This window comes from Myotis nattereri (assembly GCF_964212035.1).
Source record: "Myotis nattereri genome assembly, chromosome: 5".
In the NCBI taxonomy this organism is placed as follows: Eukaryota; Metazoa; Chordata; class Mammalia; order Chiroptera; family Vespertilionidae; genus Myotis; species Myotis nattereri.
The window spans coordinates 107,821,875-107,839,493 of NC_138080.1; the positions used below are offsets into that span (position 1 = coordinate 107,821,875).

Consider the following 17,619-nt stretch of genomic DNA (forward strand, 5'->3'; position numbering starts at 1 on the left):
ATCTTCCTTGCCCAGCCCTTGGCTGTTCCTCCCTGTTCTCTCCTCCCTCCCGCCCCCCCCCCCCCCCCCCCCCGCCTCTGGGCACCGCCAAGCACCTTCCCCTCCAGCTCCCAGCAGCCCTGAGGCCCGGCTGGGAGAGGGGCCTGCAGCTCACAGTGCCCGGGGTGGCGTGCTCAAGGGCCTCTGCCTCCCGCTCCAGGGTTCGGGTCCAGGAGGTCTGTGCCCCCCGATGACGACCCCCAGGGCCCGGTGAGAGCCAAGCCATGGAGGAGCAGACAGCAGAGGCCGCCAGGGCCCTGGCCACTCGCAATTCACCTGCAGGCCGCAGCCCCCCGCCCGAGTCCCCTCCGTCCCGAGGGTTCGGGCGGCAGCCCTTGCTGGCCTGCCTGGGGGCCAGGTGGCGTGAGGTGCAGGGGGCCCGCGGAACCGGGGCACAGCCAGGCCAGGGAGCGATGGCGGCCCTCCCGGGGGTCACCTTCCCTGCGAGTGCACGGTGGCTCCTGCACCCCGGCACTCAGGGCTAGGGCTCGGCCGGAAGATGGGGTCCGGCAGAACCCCGACCTTCGCAGTGGCTGACGTTCAGTGCTGAGGTAGCTGGAGACGTGGGCTCCGTGGGCACAGCAGCCCGAGGTCCCAGGCGGGAGGGGTCCAAGAGGTGGGCGAGGCTCCCGGGGCCGAGGCCGCAGCCTCTGGTGTTCCTCTCCACACCCAGGCCGAAGGGGGCGCGGTCGCGCTGTCACCAGGCCAGGGGCGAAGCCATGCCCGAGCTGCGCCCACCCTCCCCGGCCTGCAGGTCGCCGAGGGCCCGCTGCGGGGGAGGAGCAGGGGGAGGGTTTGTCAGTGGTTCCGGGAGCCCCCAGCCCTTCACCCAACACCTGCCTGGCCAGCTTCAGCACCGAGCAAAGCAGAGGCCTACACCCCTCCCCGGGGGGCGGGGGCACTCACTGGGGGGCTTTCCCAACACCCGGCTTCACAGAAGACCGCTCCCTCTGTTGACCGCCGGCCCTGCCCCTCCCGGGGGCCGGCTGCCTCCCGAGGGCCGGCTCACCTCGAACTTGCTCATGAACTCCGCGAAGATGCCGAAGAAGGCCTCAGAGGTGGTGGCCTTGGAGTCCTCTCCGAAGAAGGCCAGTGCCTTGCCCAGCTCCTCCACGGCCTCTCGCTGCAGCCCGTCCAGCGCCCGCAGCACCGGCTGCGCCGTCTCCAGGAAGGACTGGGGGCCTCTGCTCAGGAAACTGCCCACCTGCTGGGGCCCCCAGACACAGCCCGGCCGCCCGGCCCGTGCTCCAGGCCTGTGCCCCTGAACGAGTCCTGAGCCCTGTCCTGCTGGGGCCTTTCCCTCGCTCCTCTGTCCAGCAGCTCTCTCCCCCCCGCCCCCCCCAGCTCTGTTCAGGTGCCACCACCCCTCTTTCCAGCCATTCCCGGGAGTGGCCCCCTGCCCCTCTTTAGGCCTGCCCCCCTCCCTCTCTTTCTATGGCATTTGTCACTCTGTGCCCAGTGGGAATGTCCCTCTCTCCCGACTGCCTGGGGCTGGCCCGGGCCTGACAAGCCTCTTTTTTTATCTGGTAACTTAGGTCCGGGCTCTCCTGGGGACCAGGACCTGGAACAAGAGCGTAGGACAAGGGGCGCACAGCCTCGGCCCACGTGCTTGGCTTCTAAACAGCCCAGGATGGACCCTCTTCCGGCACCCGGGACACAAAGCAGCCTCTGCCAGAACCTCTGTGGGGAGACGGTGGTCACCGGAGCCGGAGCCAGCTCCCCCCGAGGGCCCCCCACCACCCTGGGCCCCCTGGGCCACTGGGCCAGGCTGCCCGGAGGATACCGTCATGACGGCGGCAAACTTGTCCTCACTGGAGGGGGTCGTGCTCTGGCAGGCAGCCTGGATCTCGCGGATGGTGCCGTGCAGGTCGTCCAGGTCGCCGGTCAGAGCCCGCTGGTTCACTGCAGGGAGTGTCAGGGCCTCGTGGGGCCACACGCCCGCCCAGCGGCAGGGCCCGCCTCCCACCCACTGCCCAGCCTACCTTTGGCCGCCAGGGGCACCGTGGGCAGGTCCTGCGCGAAGCCCAGGAGCTCGGGGAAGTGCTGGCTCAGCGATTTGGCGAGGATGTGCAGGAAGGTGAGCTTCCCGTCCACTGTCTTGGTGGAGTTCAGCTGCAAGTGACCCCAACACACGCCCTCCTCAGGCCCGTCAGCTTGCTGACCACATGGGACCAGGCGTCCCAGCCCTGCTTCTCTCAGACCCGCCTCAGTCCCTGCCCTCAGCGCGACTCTGACACTCAGAACCCCACTGCTGTGTTCCGTCCTCCGGGGTCTTACCTGCTGGGGTGCCACAGGCCCCCCGGGAGCCTGGAGGTCCCTGCCCAGCTCTCTGGGGTCCCGGGAACTAGGCAGGGAGAGGCAGGCCCCAGGTTTCTCTGTCCTTGAGCATTTGCCTTGTCAGCAGGCAGAGCCCAACCTCCCTGACTTCCCCGGGGGAGGGCGGGTGGGGGCGGGGAGCATCACTCCCAGGCCTGCCCTCTTGTGGTTTTCTGAAGCGTCTGTGGCCCTGCTGAGCCTCAGACATCCTAAACCAGTGGTTGGCAAGCCGCGGCTCGAGAGCCACATGCGGCTCTTTGGCCCCTTGAGTGTGGCCACGAAGTTTCAATCACACTGTACGTGCGCGCCCGCACGTGGTGTTTTGTGGAAGAGCCACACTCAAGGGGCCGCAGTTTGGCGACCGCTGGCCTAAACCATTTCTACCTGCAAGTGGAGTTTTTCTTCCTCTTTTGTTAAACCACAAAAGGCTCCCTGGGCAGACGTCCCAGGAACACTGGGGGGAAGGCTGGGTACTCATGTTTCTGATCCCAGATCTTGGGGTGGGGGTGGCTGGACTGACAGTGTGGGAGCTGTTGGGGGTACAGAACCTGCCAGGTGGGCGCTCCCCTTCCACTTGGAGTCTCCCCTCCATGATCCCACCCCCCCCATAGTTCCAGACCCGGAGGCTTGGCGTGGAGCAGCACCCTCCCTCCCCCCAACCTTTGCCGCGGTCACATCCTGGCCCCTGGGCAGCCGCTGCTCCTCCTGGAGAAGGCCCCCTGGGTGGTGATGTTCCCTCCTCTGCTCTGCCGCCCCCCACCCCCCACCCCCACCTCAATGGCAGAGCAAGACAAGCTCCTCACCTCCGTCAGGAAGTTGATTTTGAAGCCCGTGGTCTTGTTGGTTTTGGGCTGTCCGTCGTTGAGATAGTTGCCCATGGCCAACACGAACTGTGGAAAGGAAGGTGGGCGGGCAGGTACTCCTCCACCCCTCACCCCCTGGCCCTCACCCCCTGGTCCATGGCGGGAGCCCCAGGGGGCAGAGGGGCAGGTCGGTGACAGGGAGGGGGTGCGCGCTGACCTCCAGGATCTTGGCGAGCTTCCGGCTGTTCTTGAGCTCCAGGGAGGCCTGGCGCAGGCACTCCAGGCTGGCCTGGATCTCCTCCGTCTTCTCCTGCAGCGTGGCCTGGAAGTGGAGGCTGCGCAGGCGGGTTTTGTAATCCGGAACCGACAGCATCTGCCGCAAAGGCCGGGCCGGGAGTCATCCATCCGCCAGCACCACCAGGAGACCCACCGCCCCATCGCAGCCTGGGGTCCCGGCTGGCTGCGGGGCCAGGTGTTCCCTTAGGACAATAAGCCGGGCCCCTAGGGCCATGGTGGGCAAAGCGCGGCTTGTGAGCCACATGTGGCTCTTTGGCCCCTTGAGTGTGGCTCTTCCACAAAATACCACGTGCGGGCGCGCACGTACAGTGCGATTGAAACTTCGTGGCCCATGCGCAGAAGTCGGTATTTTGTGGAAGAGTCACACTCAAGGGGCCAAAGAGCCGCATGTGGCTCGCGAGCCGTGGTTTGCGGAGCCGCAGTTTGCCGACCACTGCCCTAGGGGCACGGGTATCCCATCTAGCTGGATCCCAATGGAGCTGGCTCATAAAGGTGTAAATGGGCTGCTTGTGCGGCGACCTATGAATCAGGAGGTCACGGTCAGGGCACATGCCCAGGTTGCGGGCTCGATCCCCCCTTCGTGCATGAGGCAGCTGATCAATGCTTCTCTCTCATCATTGATGTTTCTCTCTCTCTCTCTCTCCCTTCCTCTCAATAAAGATATTTTTTAAAAGAGAAAGGTGTAAACTGGTACTCAGAGGTGTGAGCATGGGGGCGCATGTGGAGCAGGACCGACGGCCCCCGGACTTCGGGAAGCCGGGATGGAGCGGGCGGCGCACCTGCAGGACGAACTGGTCGGGCTCGCTGAGGCGGCCGGGCGCCTCGCGGAAGGCCTGGTAGCGCAGCTCCTCGTCCGCGTCGGGCGCGAAGAGCAGCAGCTGCGCCAGGTGCGCGGGCTCCAGCCGCCCCGGCTCCATGCTCATCAGCACCTGCCGCAGCTCGGCCGGGCTCAGCTTCAGGTGCGCCAGCAGGATGGCTGCGGGGGGGGGGGGGGGGCTCGGGTGAGCCTGGCGGGGCCTGGACATCCGCCTGGGCTGCTGGGTGGGCCCGGGGAGTGGGGGGAGGACCAGGGTGGGCAGGAGCCGGGAGAGGTGGGCAAGGCGGGGTTCTCCGGGAGAGAGATCTGGAGTTGAGTGGGGCCTGGCGATGGGGCCAAGGAACCTAGGAAGGGGCCTGGAAGCAGGACCAGAACCCGGCCAACAGGAGGGCGGACCTATGGGGGGGCCGGTCCGTACCTACCCAGGGGGGACCTGGCAGGATGTGGGAGCTGGGAGGGGCCTCTGCCCCGCTGGATGGCAGGTGTATGGGGGGGGGGGGCTGGGAGGGGGTTACAGCCTAATTTCTGTTTCCCATCAGGGCGGCCTCCCCCTGCCCCCCACAGCCCCGGGGGACCCCTTGCCCCTCACAGGTGTTGTAGGCCTTCTTGTGGGACAGGATCTCCACCACCTCCTTCTTCCTGAAGGGCTCGGGCCTGGGCACGGGCTCTGGGAGGGAAATGATGGTTGAGCGAGGGAGGCCAGGCAAGGCTGCTGTGAGAGGACCCAGGCGGGGGGAGGGGGTGGCCACCCCCACAGCCCAGGCACCCCCTTTCCGTGGCTGAGATCGAATCAGCTCTGGGCCCCACTCGTGCACTCTCGGGCCCAGCCTAGCGCTCAGCATGCACGGCGCGTCCCTCCCCGTCCTCTCTCCCCGCCTGGTGGGACTGAGCTGCCCGGGTGAGGGGACCAACCGCTCTGGGCCTTGCAGATGCCTCCTGGGTGGACACGGCCTTTCTCTTCCATCCGGGGACCACTGTCCACACAGGATCCCTGGATACCTGCAACCCCCTCCCCACCCCCCCAACAACTACAGGGAGGGGCACAGAGAGGGCGAGGGGAGGGGCTGGGAGGGCACGGTGGACGCCCCCTGTCAGCCTCGTTGGGGCTGTGACTGAGGTCACCCAGCCCCCCTGTGCTTGCTCATCAGGAAGTCATCAGTGTCTCGGGTTGGATTTGAAATGGGGGTGCAGGGTGTCTGGCGTGCAGTAACTATGCCATAGACGCCAGCTCTCAGTCTCTCCGTCCTGAGGCGGGAAACTGAGCTCTGAGGCCTTAACTCGGGGACTCAGTGAGTGAACGGATGTCAGTGCAGCCCTCGGATGGGGGTCCCCCGGGGCCCTCAGGCCACTCACTAGCCGGTTTCTGGGTGCCAAAGTGGAGCTCCAGGTCGAGGTATTTCACCATGTCACTCAGCTTATCATAGTCAGAGTCCTCCCCCAACTGCAAGGGAGGGCGGCTCGCAGTGAGGAGGAGCCCGGCAGCTGGGCTGCTGCCCCCACCCCCACCCCCCACCCCGCAGGGAGAGCCCCCTCGGGCGCTGGGATAAACCCAGGGCGGCCTGCAGAGAAGCCACATCACCCGCTCTCAGGTGCGACCCGCTCCTCTGCTGGCCAATCACACGCACTCCTGGAACCCCCAGCTGGCACAGTGGGGCTGCAGGGCTGCAAAGGGGCTGGAGCCCCCAGGGGGTCTTCGAGGTGGCCGAGGGGTCTGGCCCTGCTTTGAGGTGTGCTTTGCAGGGAGTGAGCTGCCCCGTGTCCCTGATGCCGGGAAACGGAGCCAGGGAAATGTGGGGGGGTTGGAGGGGGTGGCGCTAGACGCTGGACAGGGCCTCGTCCTCAATGCTGCTGCCCAGGCCACCCCCCTGCGCAGGGCCCCGGGGCCTCAGGCCGCCTACCTGACCCCAGATGGTGCCCTCCGAGTTCTCCACCTGCTCCCACCGAAGGCGCTTGACGCTCATGTGGCTGGTCTCGCTGCGGCGGTGGCCCAGGCCCCGGGACAGCATGGGGGGGGCACAGGGCACGGGTGGGGGCAGGGGTGGCGGGGGCGGGGGCGGGACCGGGTGGCTGAGTTGGGTGAGGGGCTTGGCTAGAGTCTGAGTGGGACCCCGGGGACCGTCCGGGGTGCGGGAGCTGGGCTTGGGGTCGTGGAAGGGCAGGGGTGGCGGCGGCGGGGGGCTGAGCGGGGGCGGGGGGATGTGGTCGGACATGGAGGAGTAGGTGAGGGAGCTGCCCTCCTCGCTGCTGCTGATGCACTCGCTGGCGCTGCTCCGCTCGTTGGTGACAAAGCTGCCCTGGTCGTCCTCATGGAAGCTCATCTGATGGGGACAGAGCAGGTGCGGGGGGACCGGGCTGGGCCAGGGACAGCGGAGCAAGGGGCAAAGGCGGGGGAGGGGGGGAGCCTGGGCAGGGGATGGAACAGCCCTGGGACAAGGATGGGCTGGGCTGGTGGGAAGCCTGAGGCGGAGGGAGGGGTGGCCTGACAGTGTGTGTGTGGTGGGCGGGGGGGATTGGCTAGCACAGGAGGAGGTAACCTCAGACCAGGCCTATGTGTAGCCTCGGGGATGTACTGAGTGTCATACTTGAGTCAAAGGGTGGGATAGCCCTGGCCCGTTTGGCTCAGGGGTCCCGGGTTCAAGTCCAGTCAGGGCACATGCCCGGGACGCGGGCTCGATGCCCAGTGTGGGGCGTGCAGGAGGCAGCCGATCCATGATTCGCTCATCATTGATGTTCTAGCTCTCTCTCCCTCTCCCTTCCTCTCTGAAACCAATTAAAATGTGTTTGTTTGTTTGTTAAGTGTGGCCTAGCTCAAGCAGGCCGGGGGGGGAGGGGGTGGGGAGGGGAGGGTTGGCTTGGGACAGGACCCAGGGCAGCGGCCTCTTGCAGGCCTCAGGGACCCTGCTCCCTGAGGAGACACCCCTTCACGCCCGTCCCCGGGCCTCCCCCCACCTCCACGCTCACCTCCTCGTAGTCGTTCTCGGGGCTCAGGAAATCGTCCACCATGGTGACCCGCGGGCCCAGCTGCTCGCTCAGGGCGTCCAGGAAGCGGTCGGTGTCTCGGCTCCGCGCGGGCCCGGAGGCGGTGAAGAGCTTCCTGCGGCTGGGCTGGCGGCCCAGGTCCGGGCTGGGGGGGCTGTCGGGGTGCAGGGGCCGGGGGCCTGGCTGCGGGGAGGGCGCCCTGCTGCTGTCCAGGCTGGCGTAGGGGTGGGACTCGGAGCTGCTGGGGGAGGCCGGGCCCTCGGAGCACAGCGGGTAGTAGCAGGGGGAGGGTCGGAGCCGCTCGCTGGGCCAGGAGATGCCGGATAGGGTCCTGGGCCCTGGGGTGGGGGAGGGCGCGTGAGGACCCAGCTTCACTCAGTGCCTGGGCTCCAGGGCAGGCTGGAGGGGAGGGCCTGGGGCAGGTTGCTGTGTGTCCCTGGGACCTTCCTTTCCCTCTCTGGACACGGCACAGAAAAACCGTGGGACCCCGCTCCCCCTGCTCTTCCCTGAGGGGGACCGAAGGTTCGAGGTGGGGGCACTGCCTAGGACAGGACAGACCCAGGGCCTCCTGGGAGTGACACCGGGGTGCCACTGGGCCCCACTGCACACAGCTCCGAGGGCCAAGGGGCCTTCTCCAGGCCCAGACTCAGGGTCATGGGCACCTCCCACACCAGCAGGCCCTCGGCTCCCAGGAGCATCGCCAGGGGCCCTGCCTTCTGCACTTCAGCAGAGTCATCACGTGTGTGTGTGTGAGTGTATGTGACTGTGTGTGTGACAGTGTGTGTGTGTGAGTGTGTGTGTGTGTATGTGAGAGTGTGTGTGAGTGTGTGTGTGTGAGTGTGTGAGTGTGTGTGTGAGAGTGTGTGTGTATAAGAGTGTGCGAGTGTGTGTGTGAGTATGTGTGTGTGTGAGTGTATGTGAGTGTGAGTGTGTGTGTGTGAGTGTGTGTGTGTGAAAGTGTGTGTGTGTGTGTGTGCGCGTGCGAGTGTGTGTGCGAGTATGTGTGCGTGCGTGCGAGAGTGTGAGTGAGTGTGTGTGTATGTGAAAGTGTGTGTGTGTGTGACAGTGTGTGTGAGTGTGTGTGTATGTGAGAGTGTGTATGTGTGTGTGTGTATGTGAGTGTGTGTGTGTGTGAGTGTGTGTGTATGTGAGTGTGTGTGTGTGTGAGTGTGTGTGTATGTGAGTGTGTGTGTGTGAGTGTGTGTGTGTGTATGAGTGTGTGTATGAGTGTGTGTGTGTGTGTGTGTGTGTGTGTGTGTGTGTCCTGTGAGCAACCACCTTTCCGGCTGTGCGGTTCCCAGAGCGAGGCCACACTTACCCGTTTACCCAGCAGCCACGTGCTGGCCGGGGCTCCTTTGGGGGCAGCCCTCTGCTTTTCTAGATCCACAGCAGGGGTGAGGCTCAGAGGGGACGCGGAGGGACAAGGACAACCCTGACCTTGATGGCCCCTCGCCGTGGAGGCTGCTGTGGTCCCCAGAACTCAAGCCCATGGCCAGGGAGCAGAGAGGGGGCTCCAGGGTTGGGCCTGGAGGCGGGCCAGCACCCAGCCAGCCGAGTGGGTAGAGCCCGTGCTGCCCTCAGGAGCGGGCGGCGGAGCGCCTACCTGCTGTGCCAGCCGGGCTGGGCGCTGGGGGGGAGGCTCGGGATCTGGAGGTGGACCCCCTCCTCCCTGCGAAGTTGCTGCTTAGCCTGGACTCCAGCTCCGCATACACGGCCGACATCTGCGGACAAGGAGGCGGGAGAGTCCAGCGCCCTCCCTCCTCCACGTGACCCTCAGGTGGCCTGGCGGGCCAGGCCTGGGTGGTCCGAGAAGCAGGGATCTGCCGGGCCAGTGTGGCTCAGTGGTTGAGCGTCGACCTATGAACCTGGAGGTCATGGTTCAATTCCCGGTCAGGGCACTTGCCCGGGTTGGGGGCTCGATCCCCAATAGGGGGAGTGCAGGAGGCAGCCGGTCAATGATTCTCTCTCATCACTGATGTTTCTATCGCTCTCTCCCTCTCCCTTCCTTTCTGAAATCAATAAAAATATATTTTAAAACAAATAAATCAATAAAAAGTGAAAAAAAGAGTCAGGGATCTGCCCCGGCCCCCCACGACACCACCAGGCGGGCACAGAGGTCTCACCATCTTGGGGTTGGGGGTCTCGGGAAGGGATGTGCCGTCGCCTGCCTGGCGCTCGCCCGGGATCAGAGGAAGAGGCACCTCAGGGCAGTCACTGGGACCTGCTGGGAGTCGGGGGGGCAGGGAGGGCAGAGTCAGGCACCAGCCAGACCAGGGGGGCCCAGGAGAAAGAACCCGCTACCTGCGAGCCCTGCAGCCCAGGAGGGCCGCCGCTCAGCCTGCTTCCCGGGGTTTCTCACTCTGCAGCTGGGGAACCAGCCCAGGCCTTGCCCTCGAACCCGCTCCTGCTGCTGGGTCTGGCCCGGGGCCTACCGCAGGCGAGGCCGGTCTCCAGGCCCTGGGACCGCAGGCTGCGGCGGCACATGGAGGAGGCCCGCAGGGAGCTCCGCGGCTGGGGCTCGGGCACCGGCTCCGGCTCCGGCTCCATATCCAGCTCCGGCTCCAGGTCCAGCTCCGGCTCTGTCTCTGCTGTGGGACACGAAGGGGAGGTGGACGCTTGCCCCTCAGCCAGACAAGGAGCAGCCAAACACAGGGAGGGCGAGGGCAGCAGCTGTGCCAGTCTGTGCCCCGGCCCTGCCTGGCTCTAGGACAGCTGTGGAGGGGAAGCCTGGGGTGAGAGAGGGGTGCCAGGACAGGAGCAGGAGTGGCGCCAGCCTGAGAACCGAGGGGGGAGGTGGCCACAGGGCCTTTTCTCATGACACGAGCCTAGGGCCCCATCATCAAGGTCTCACCTCCGAGCACTGCTGCCTTAGGGACTGACGGGGTGGGAAGGAAGGTTCCAGGTCTAGGCAGATGTGTGAGACACCTGCACCCCGTTCTTGCTAAAACCCTGGCCCCTCCCCCTGCTCACGGTGGGCCCCTGGGACTAGGGCTGGTGGGCACACGAGGGCGCCAGCATGTGGAGCTGCAGGCTGGGACCAGCAGGGGCAGAGCGGCTAAAACAAAAGCCAGGGTTTGCATCCCGTGGCTGAAACGATGAAGTGCATGGTGTCGTGGGCTCACGGGCACTGACTGGTGTCTGTGCCCAGCCAGGTGTGACCCAGCTGCACGCCCACAATCCGGGTCTGCAAACAGCGGCCACACGCGCTTCTCAATCTGTGACACGCTTCCTGAGGTGCCACACAGCCACCGAGACGCAGGTGGTGAGCTGGGGGGGGGGGGGGGGGTTTAAGGCTGCATTTGCTCCTTGAAGCTGGGAAGGCACATCCGTAAGGAAGGCACATCCGTGAGGCCAAGCGTGGAGCCGGCTGGGTGTGTTGGGTATCAGCGTGGCACGTGGGCACATCTGTGGGGGGGGGGGGGCCAGGTCCTCTCTAATACAGCGGGGCCTTGACTTACGAGTTTAATTCGTTCCGTGACGGAGCTCGTAACTCAAACTACTCGTATGTCAAATCTTAAAGTGAACGAGTGAGACACGTGATGCTGGGCTGATGTTGTGGCGTTCACTGTGACGTTCGCTGCACCAACTAGCGGTGGGGTATCTGAAGCTGGCTCATAACCCGAATTTTAGCTCGCAACTCAAAGCAAAAAATCGGCCGAGAGACGGCTCTATCTCCAAAAACTCGTTAGTCGGGACACTCGTAAGTCAAGGCCCCACTGTACCTAGCAGGTGAGAACAGGTGCCTGGGTGGGGGAGGGCTGCTCACCTGGTGGGGCAGGCGGCGGGGCTGGGGGAGGGCTGCTCACCTGGTGGGGCAGGGGGGCGGGCTGGGGGGAGGGCTGCTCACCGGTCATGGCGGTGTAGCCCAGGAAACATGCGATCTTCTCATGGCAGAGCTCCTGCTCCTCGTAAGTCAGCAGCTGGTAGACGAACTGCCAGAGCACCTGCTTGGCGGGCGTGTCCAGCACCGGGTAGACGTCGACAATGAGGGTGTCGATGTTCCTGGGGGAGGCGCAGGAGCCAGGGGTTCACTACTCAGGGCCTCACCTCAGGGAATGGGGTGGGGACGGATGAGGGGGGCACTTCCAGGCCACAGAGTTCGGGCTCCTGCCCTGCCCCCCTTCCCACTGCCAAGACAGAGAGCTGGGTGGGAAGGCAGGCCCTGGGGACAACTGCCCAGATTCAAGTCCTGCCTCCACCACGTACCAGCCAAGCGACCTTTCTCAGGTTACTTAGCTCTCTGCCTCAGTTTCCTCATCTGTGAAATGGGGATAAAAATGACACCTCTTGCCCAGAGCCGTTGTGAAGGTTGGAATGCATGGCGTGTATTGGGAGAGCCGAGCCACTGTGCCGGGGATCAGCAAATGACGGCCTGTGGGCCCAAATCTGTGTTTGTGAAGCAAGTTCTATTGGAACAAGGCCTGCCTGTTTGCTTATAGATTGTCTATGGCTGTTTGCAAGCGACAACAGTGGAGTTGAATAGTTTCAATGCAGACTGTATGGCCCCAAAAGCCTGAAATATTGACTCTCCAGCCCCTCACAGAAATAGTGTGCTGACCTCTGCATTATGTGGAAAAAGTAAAACTGTGTCCTCACACAGGACCTGGCATAAAGATGAACTCTAGGTGGGTAAAAACCGAAGCGCGAAGATACAATTCTAAACTTAGCAGAAGAGAAAGCAGGAAACCATCTCTTGAGCTGCAGCGGTTCTCAACCTGTGGGTCGCGACCCCTGAAAATACATCCTGCATATCAGATATTTACATCACGATTCATAACAGTAGCAAAATTACAGTTATGAAGTAGCAACGAAAATAATTTTATGGTTGGGGGTCACCACAACATGAGGAGCTGTATTAAAGGGTCGCGGCATGAGGAAGGTTGAGAACCACTAGAGGCAAGGAAGGACTTCGTAAAATGTCAATACTAACAGAAGTGGCAAATGGGAGGGGATAGTGACAATATTCAAAACCAACAAGGAACCAGTACCTCACATATACACAGAACTCCTGCAAATCCACAAGAACAAAAAGCCCAATAAAACAAAAATGGACAACAGGTCTGAATGGGTAACTTATGGAAAAGAAAATGAAAAAAGTTAAGGAGGATATTAAAGGATGTCTAAAATAATTAGTAATTAAAAACCCTTGCCAGGCTGGCATGGCTCAGTGGTTAAGTGTTGACCTATGAACCAGGAGGTCATAGTTTGATTCCCGGGCAGGGCACATGCCCAGGTTTCGGGCTCCATCCCCAGTGGGGGGCGTGCAGGAGGCAGCCAATTCATGATTCTCTCTCATCATTGATGTTTCTCTCTCCTCTCCCTTCCTCTCCAAAATCAACAAAAGTATATTTTTAAATAAAAACCAAATAAGATGTGACTTTATGGCCAAAAAGACCAGCAAAAATAGACAGCTGGATAGTGCCATATGGCGGCGAGGACCCGGGGCTGGGGGAGCCCTCCTGCACCGCTGGTGCGGGTAAAACCAGCGCCAGGGAGCAGTTCGGCACAGCCTTGTCCAGCTCAGTAAGCAAATACCTTAGCATCCGGCAATTTCCTCTCAGACATAAATTTCAATGGATGGTACACAGCTCCCCGGGGATGAGCACACAGGCGTTCGGCAGTGTTACTGCGCTGGAGCCGCGGGAGGCGGCCCCTGTCGCCGCAGGCGAGGTAAAGAGAGGAGACAGTGGCTGCGGGCCCAGGGAATGTGGCTGCAGTGGAAACAATGTCCGCAGAGCCACGTGGACAGATGCAGAGACAGGGCACTTGGTGGGAGAACAGCCAGACACAGAATGCAGCACAGAGCACATGATGATGTGAAATAAAAACACCACGCGGAACAGCAATGCCCACTGTTCAAGAACATCTTCAGAGGAAACGTGCCCAGTAAACGGCGGGAGGGGCGAGGGAGAGGGGGTGGGGCCAAAAGGAAATGAAAGGCGGAAGCACCACACGTCCGTCAACTGAGGGGGGACCAACGTAATGTGTTCTGTCCATGCAACGGAATATTCTCGGCCATAAAAAAGAAACGATGCTACTTGATGCTATAACTTGGATGAATGTTGACAACACTCTAAGGCAGCGGTTCTCAACCTGTGGGTCGCGACCCCTTTGGGGGTCAAACGACCCTTTCACAGGGGTCGCCTAAGACCTTCGGAAAACACATATATAATTACATGTTGTTTTTGTGATGAATCACTATGCTTTAATTATGTTCAATTTGTAACAATGAAAATACATCCTGCAAATCAGATATTTACATGATGATTCATAACAGTAGCAACATTACAGTTATGAAGTAGCAACGAAAATAATGTTATGGTTGGAGGTCACCACAACATGAGGAGCTGCATTAAAGGGTCGCAGCATTAGGAAGGTTGAGAACCACTGCTCTAAGGGCAAGAAGTAGACACAAAAATCCACATATTGTACCATTCTGTTCATGTAAAATGAACAGGGAAATGATAGAGACAGCCCTAACCCGTTTGGCTCAATGGATAGAGCATCGGCCTGTGGACTGAAGGGTCCCAGGTTCGATTCCAGTCAAGGGCATGTACCTTGGTTGCGGGCACATCCCCAGTAGAGGGTGTGGAGGAGGCAGCTGATCGGTGTTTCTCTCTCTTGATGTTTCTAACTCTCTATCCCTCTCCCTTTCTCTCTGTAAAAAATCTATAAAATATATTTTTTAAAAAAAGAAATTATAGAGACAGCCCAGCTGGTGTGGCTCAGTGGTTGAGTGTCGATCTATGAACCGGGTCACAGTTTGATTCCGGGTTAGGGCTCATGCTCGGGTTGCCGGCTTGATTCCCAGTGTGGGGTGTGCAAGAGGCAGCCGATCAATGGTTTTCTCTCATCATTGATGCTTCTCTCTCTCTTTCCCTCTCCCTTCCTTTCTGAAATCAATAAAAATACATTTTTTAAAAAATATATTTTATTGACTTTTTACAGAGAGGAAAGGAGAGCGACAGAGAGCTAGAAACATCGATGAGAGAGAAACACTGATCAGCTGCCTCCTGCACACTCCCCACCGGGGACGTGCCCGCAACCAAGGCACATGCCCTTGACCGGAATCGAACCTGGGACCCTCCAGTCTGCAGGCCGACGCTCCATCCCCTGAGCCAAACCGGTCAGGGCTAAAAATACATTTTAAAAGAAGAAATTATAGAGACAGGAAGTGGGCTAATGGTTGTGCCCGGTGGGCAGGAGCAGAGGAGGCGGGCGACGGTGAAAGCGTGCAGCGTTCTTTTCGAGGTGATGAACATGTTCTAAAATTGAGTGTGTTTAGTGTGAACATACTAAAAACCAGCGCGCTGAAGTCACACTCAGCTGGAGGAATTGCACGGCCCGTGAAATATGTCTCAATACAACTCTTCAAACAAAAAGAGGAAAAGGATGAACAAGTGAGGAGCTTTGCACAGACCGTGGCTGAGGAGGGTGATAATGCAGCCTGCTGCCCCTGAAGGTGCAAAAAGAAAAAGAAAGATACCCAACCACCCCCAACGCGGGCCCCGGGCATCTTGGGGCCTGGCTGACCCTGGAGGCACCATCCCTGTGAGGGTCCCACCATCAACGCTGCAGGTGACCAGTCTCCTTCACGTTGCAGACCAGGCTGTCACCTGCCCAACTCAGGGGCTAGGAGGTTCCAGAGGCAGAGTTTGCTCTGGGGCAGCCCAACTGTCCCCACCTGGGGACCCCTGGTTCCAGCTGCTGCTTTCTTTGAGCCTCCCCAGGAGAAGGGGGCGAGGAGGCTGAGCAGGTGGACCCCGACAGTGAGTCGGGGCAGGATTTGGGGCCCACCCAGGGCAGGTCCCCGCCCCTGCTCCGGCCTGGCCACCTGTGTTGGAAGAAGCTCTCGAGGGCCCGGCAGACCCCGTAGCGCTCAGGAGGCGTGAGCAGGCGCTCCAGCTGCTGGCTGAAGGTCCTCCCCTGCACGCGGATGCTGGCCGGCAGGATGTCCGCCACCCACTGCAGGGAGGTGAGCGCCGCCGACGGGCTGGAGGAATCCAAAGAATCGGAGTCTGCAGGGTCACAGGCAGGAGAGGCCCGGGTGACCCCGCGTCCCCAGGCCCGGGGCCCTCCTGACTGGGTGTGGCTGTGGGCACCCTGCATTGGGAGGCACATCTGCGGCCGAAGCTGGGGATGGAGGGAGAGCCGGGCAGGTGCCTGAGACGGTCCCACTGGGGTCCACAGCACCAAGGGAGGGATGCTGTGGGTTTGGGGGGTAAGCAGAGGGGGCCCCTCAGGGTCTCTGTGGAGTGGGGGTCTCACCGCTGGGGAACGGGACGAGCCCCTCCTCTACCACCAGGGTGGGCATCGCGCCACTGCCCTGCAGCATGGACACCACCTTGTCATGGGAGCAGTTCCTGCCAAGCAGAGATGGCCCGGGAGGGCCTGGCCAGGTGAGCCCCGTACACGGCCGCCCGCCGGACACCCTCCCCCCCCCCCCCCCCCGCCCCGTCCTGCCTGCAGAGCCCACACAGCAAGTCCCCAGCAGGGCCACAGCCAGAGCCAGACACGGCCTCTCCTGCCAGGTCCTCTCCGCAGGAGCAGCTCCAGGGCACAGAAGGGCTGGCACCCATCCCCCCCACCCCCGGGCAGGGCTCCCCCTACAGGGCAAGACTTTCAGCTCTGTGCCCTGCGTGGGGCTGGGGGGTTTTCAGGTTGGAAGGATGAACTGATGTCCTGGCGAGGGTGGGAGAATAGATTCAGGAGTTCCCCTAGGACAGTGATGGCGAACCTTTTGAGCTCAGCGTGTCAGCATTTTGAAAAACCCTAACTTAACTCTGGTGCCGTGTCACGTATAGAACTTTTTTGATATTTGCAACCATAGTAAAACAAAGACTTATATTTTTGATATTTATTTTATATATTTAAATGCCATTTAACAAAGAAAAATCAACCAAAAAAATGAGTTCACGTGTCACCTCTGACACGCGTGTCATAGGTTTGCCATCACTGCCCTAGGATGAGGGGCAGACCCTGGGGACCCACTGGGCAGAGGAGATCAGGACCAGGGCTGGGGGTCCCGAGAGGCAGCAGTTTTGGGGGACAGTTCTCCGCCAAGCTCTGGTGTCCCCAGCAGCCTCTGACCTCATGTCCAGTCCGTTGAGGAAGAGGATCCGGTCGCCCGACCTGAGGGCGGCATTGTCAGCCGGGCTCCCTGGAGGCAAGAAGAGAGGCCGCTGGTCAGCGCGTGGAGGGGGGGGGGGGTGCCTGCCTCCCAGGCGAGGCAGTCAGCATTAGACCAGCTCAGGCCCTGCGCCTCGCTCGCTGCTCTAGCCCGGAGTGATTCCAGGCAGGCGGGGGCGCTGGGGCGGCGGTCAGCCCTGAGCGGTTGGAGATGAGCTGAAGCAAAGACCTGCGAGCAGCATCTCTGCAGCGTCTGCGCCCCCAAAGGACGCCACTCCACACAGTTGTCTGTCCTCCTCCGAAGGCCCACACCAAGGTTCCTCCCTGCCGTTGTCACCGGAGGAAATGCCCCCTGGCGGCCGGGCTGGGCAGAGCAGCACACCTGGATTGTAACTGGCCCAGGCCAGGCGGCTCTGCCCACTCGTGGGGAGGCAGGGAGGTGGGGTGGGGGCGGCAGAGTTGGAAGAGACACATCCAAAGAGGAGAGATGACTCGTTTCCAGAGGACGCTCCCCAGAGAGCAGCTTCGGACCTTGTCCCAACAACAGCATGTCAACCACAGTGGTACCCAAATCCGAGGGGACCTGGGCGCGTCAGCCACCAGGGTCAGACCTGAGTATCCAGTGGCTGGCACGGTGGGGCAAAGGCCCTGACGCTTTCCCAGGAGGCAGAAGACGCCCATCGTCCAGATCAGTGCGCCCGCAGACGTGAGAGGCAGGAGGGTGGAAGGACTCAGCCTCAGCCGGGCACCCATGGGGCACCCATGGGGACGGAGCCCCCAGAGCACCACACTCACGTGCTGGGAGGGGATGGGTGCCAGGCAGAGCAGGTGGCCCAGCCCTGGGGGTGGGTACAGGGAGGGAAAGTTCAAACCCACACTGGATGGGCTGCCTCAGCAAGACATGGGTCTCCCCCCCCCCCCCGCCCCCCCTTCCACTGGAAGGTGAGAAGGGGGAATTCCTGCTCCGCCTTCTGCAAGATGCCGCCATTCCGGGAGCAAGAAGGCAGGCGGGAGGGAGGAGGACAGGTGACCGGGAGGGAGGAGGACAGGTGACCGGCAGGGTGTGGGTCTGGCTGCCTGGCAATGTCCTTTCACAGTGAAGGGGGCCCCTGCACAGGGAGTGTGGTTTGGGCCCAGCCTGGGCAGACATCTGCTCCGTTCCGGCTGCCTGGCCCCGGTGCCCCGCTCTCCAGGTGGGCATGGGATGGTCTGGGCGGAGAGCTAGTTTCACTCGGCTCA

The 17,619-nt window shown here is 61.9% G+C and overlaps 1 protein-coding gene across 5 annotated transcripts in view; it reads right to left on the minus strand.

The window, feature by feature from the left end:
* Positions 1-736: 736 nt before the first annotated feature.
* The window catches only part of GRID2IP (Grid2 interacting protein), a gene marked incomplete at both ends in the record, with an annotated part of 29,499 nt that continues 12,616 nt past the window's right edge, over positions 737-17,619 (minus strand). For 3 of the 5 annotated variants that reach the window (XM_081090874.1, XM_081090877.1, XM_081090876.1), the window contains 18 exons: positions 737-808; positions 1,049-1,213; positions 1,823-1,941; positions 2,022-2,151; positions 3,159-3,245; positions 3,376-3,531; positions 4,235-4,431; positions 4,862-4,939; positions 5,626-5,713; positions 6,171-6,590; positions 7,234-7,589; positions 8,855-8,972; positions 9,375-9,472; positions 9,684-9,836; positions 11,099-11,253; positions 15,086-15,269; positions 15,520-15,614; positions 16,342-16,411. In XM_081090874.1, the coding sequence (XP_080947000.1) occupies positions 737-808; positions 1,049-1,213; positions 1,823-1,941; positions 2,022-2,151; positions 3,159-3,245; positions 3,376-3,531; positions 4,235-4,431; positions 4,862-4,939; positions 5,626-5,713; positions 6,171-6,590; positions 7,234-7,589; positions 8,855-8,972; positions 9,375-9,472; positions 9,684-9,836; positions 11,099-11,253; positions 15,086-15,269; positions 15,520-15,614; positions 16,342-16,411 (2,741 nt within the window). Of the gene's footprint in view, positions 809-1,048; positions 1,214-1,822; positions 1,942-2,021; positions 2,152-3,158; positions 3,246-3,375; positions 3,532-4,234; positions 4,432-4,861; positions 4,940-5,625; positions 5,714-6,170; positions 6,591-7,233; positions 7,590-8,854; positions 8,973-9,374; positions 9,473-9,683; positions 9,840-11,098; positions 11,254-15,085; positions 15,270-15,519; positions 15,615-16,341; positions 16,412-17,619 lie in introns of all 5 variants that reach the window. The other 2 variants (XM_081090873.1, XM_081090875.1) reach the window with 1 other exon arrangement.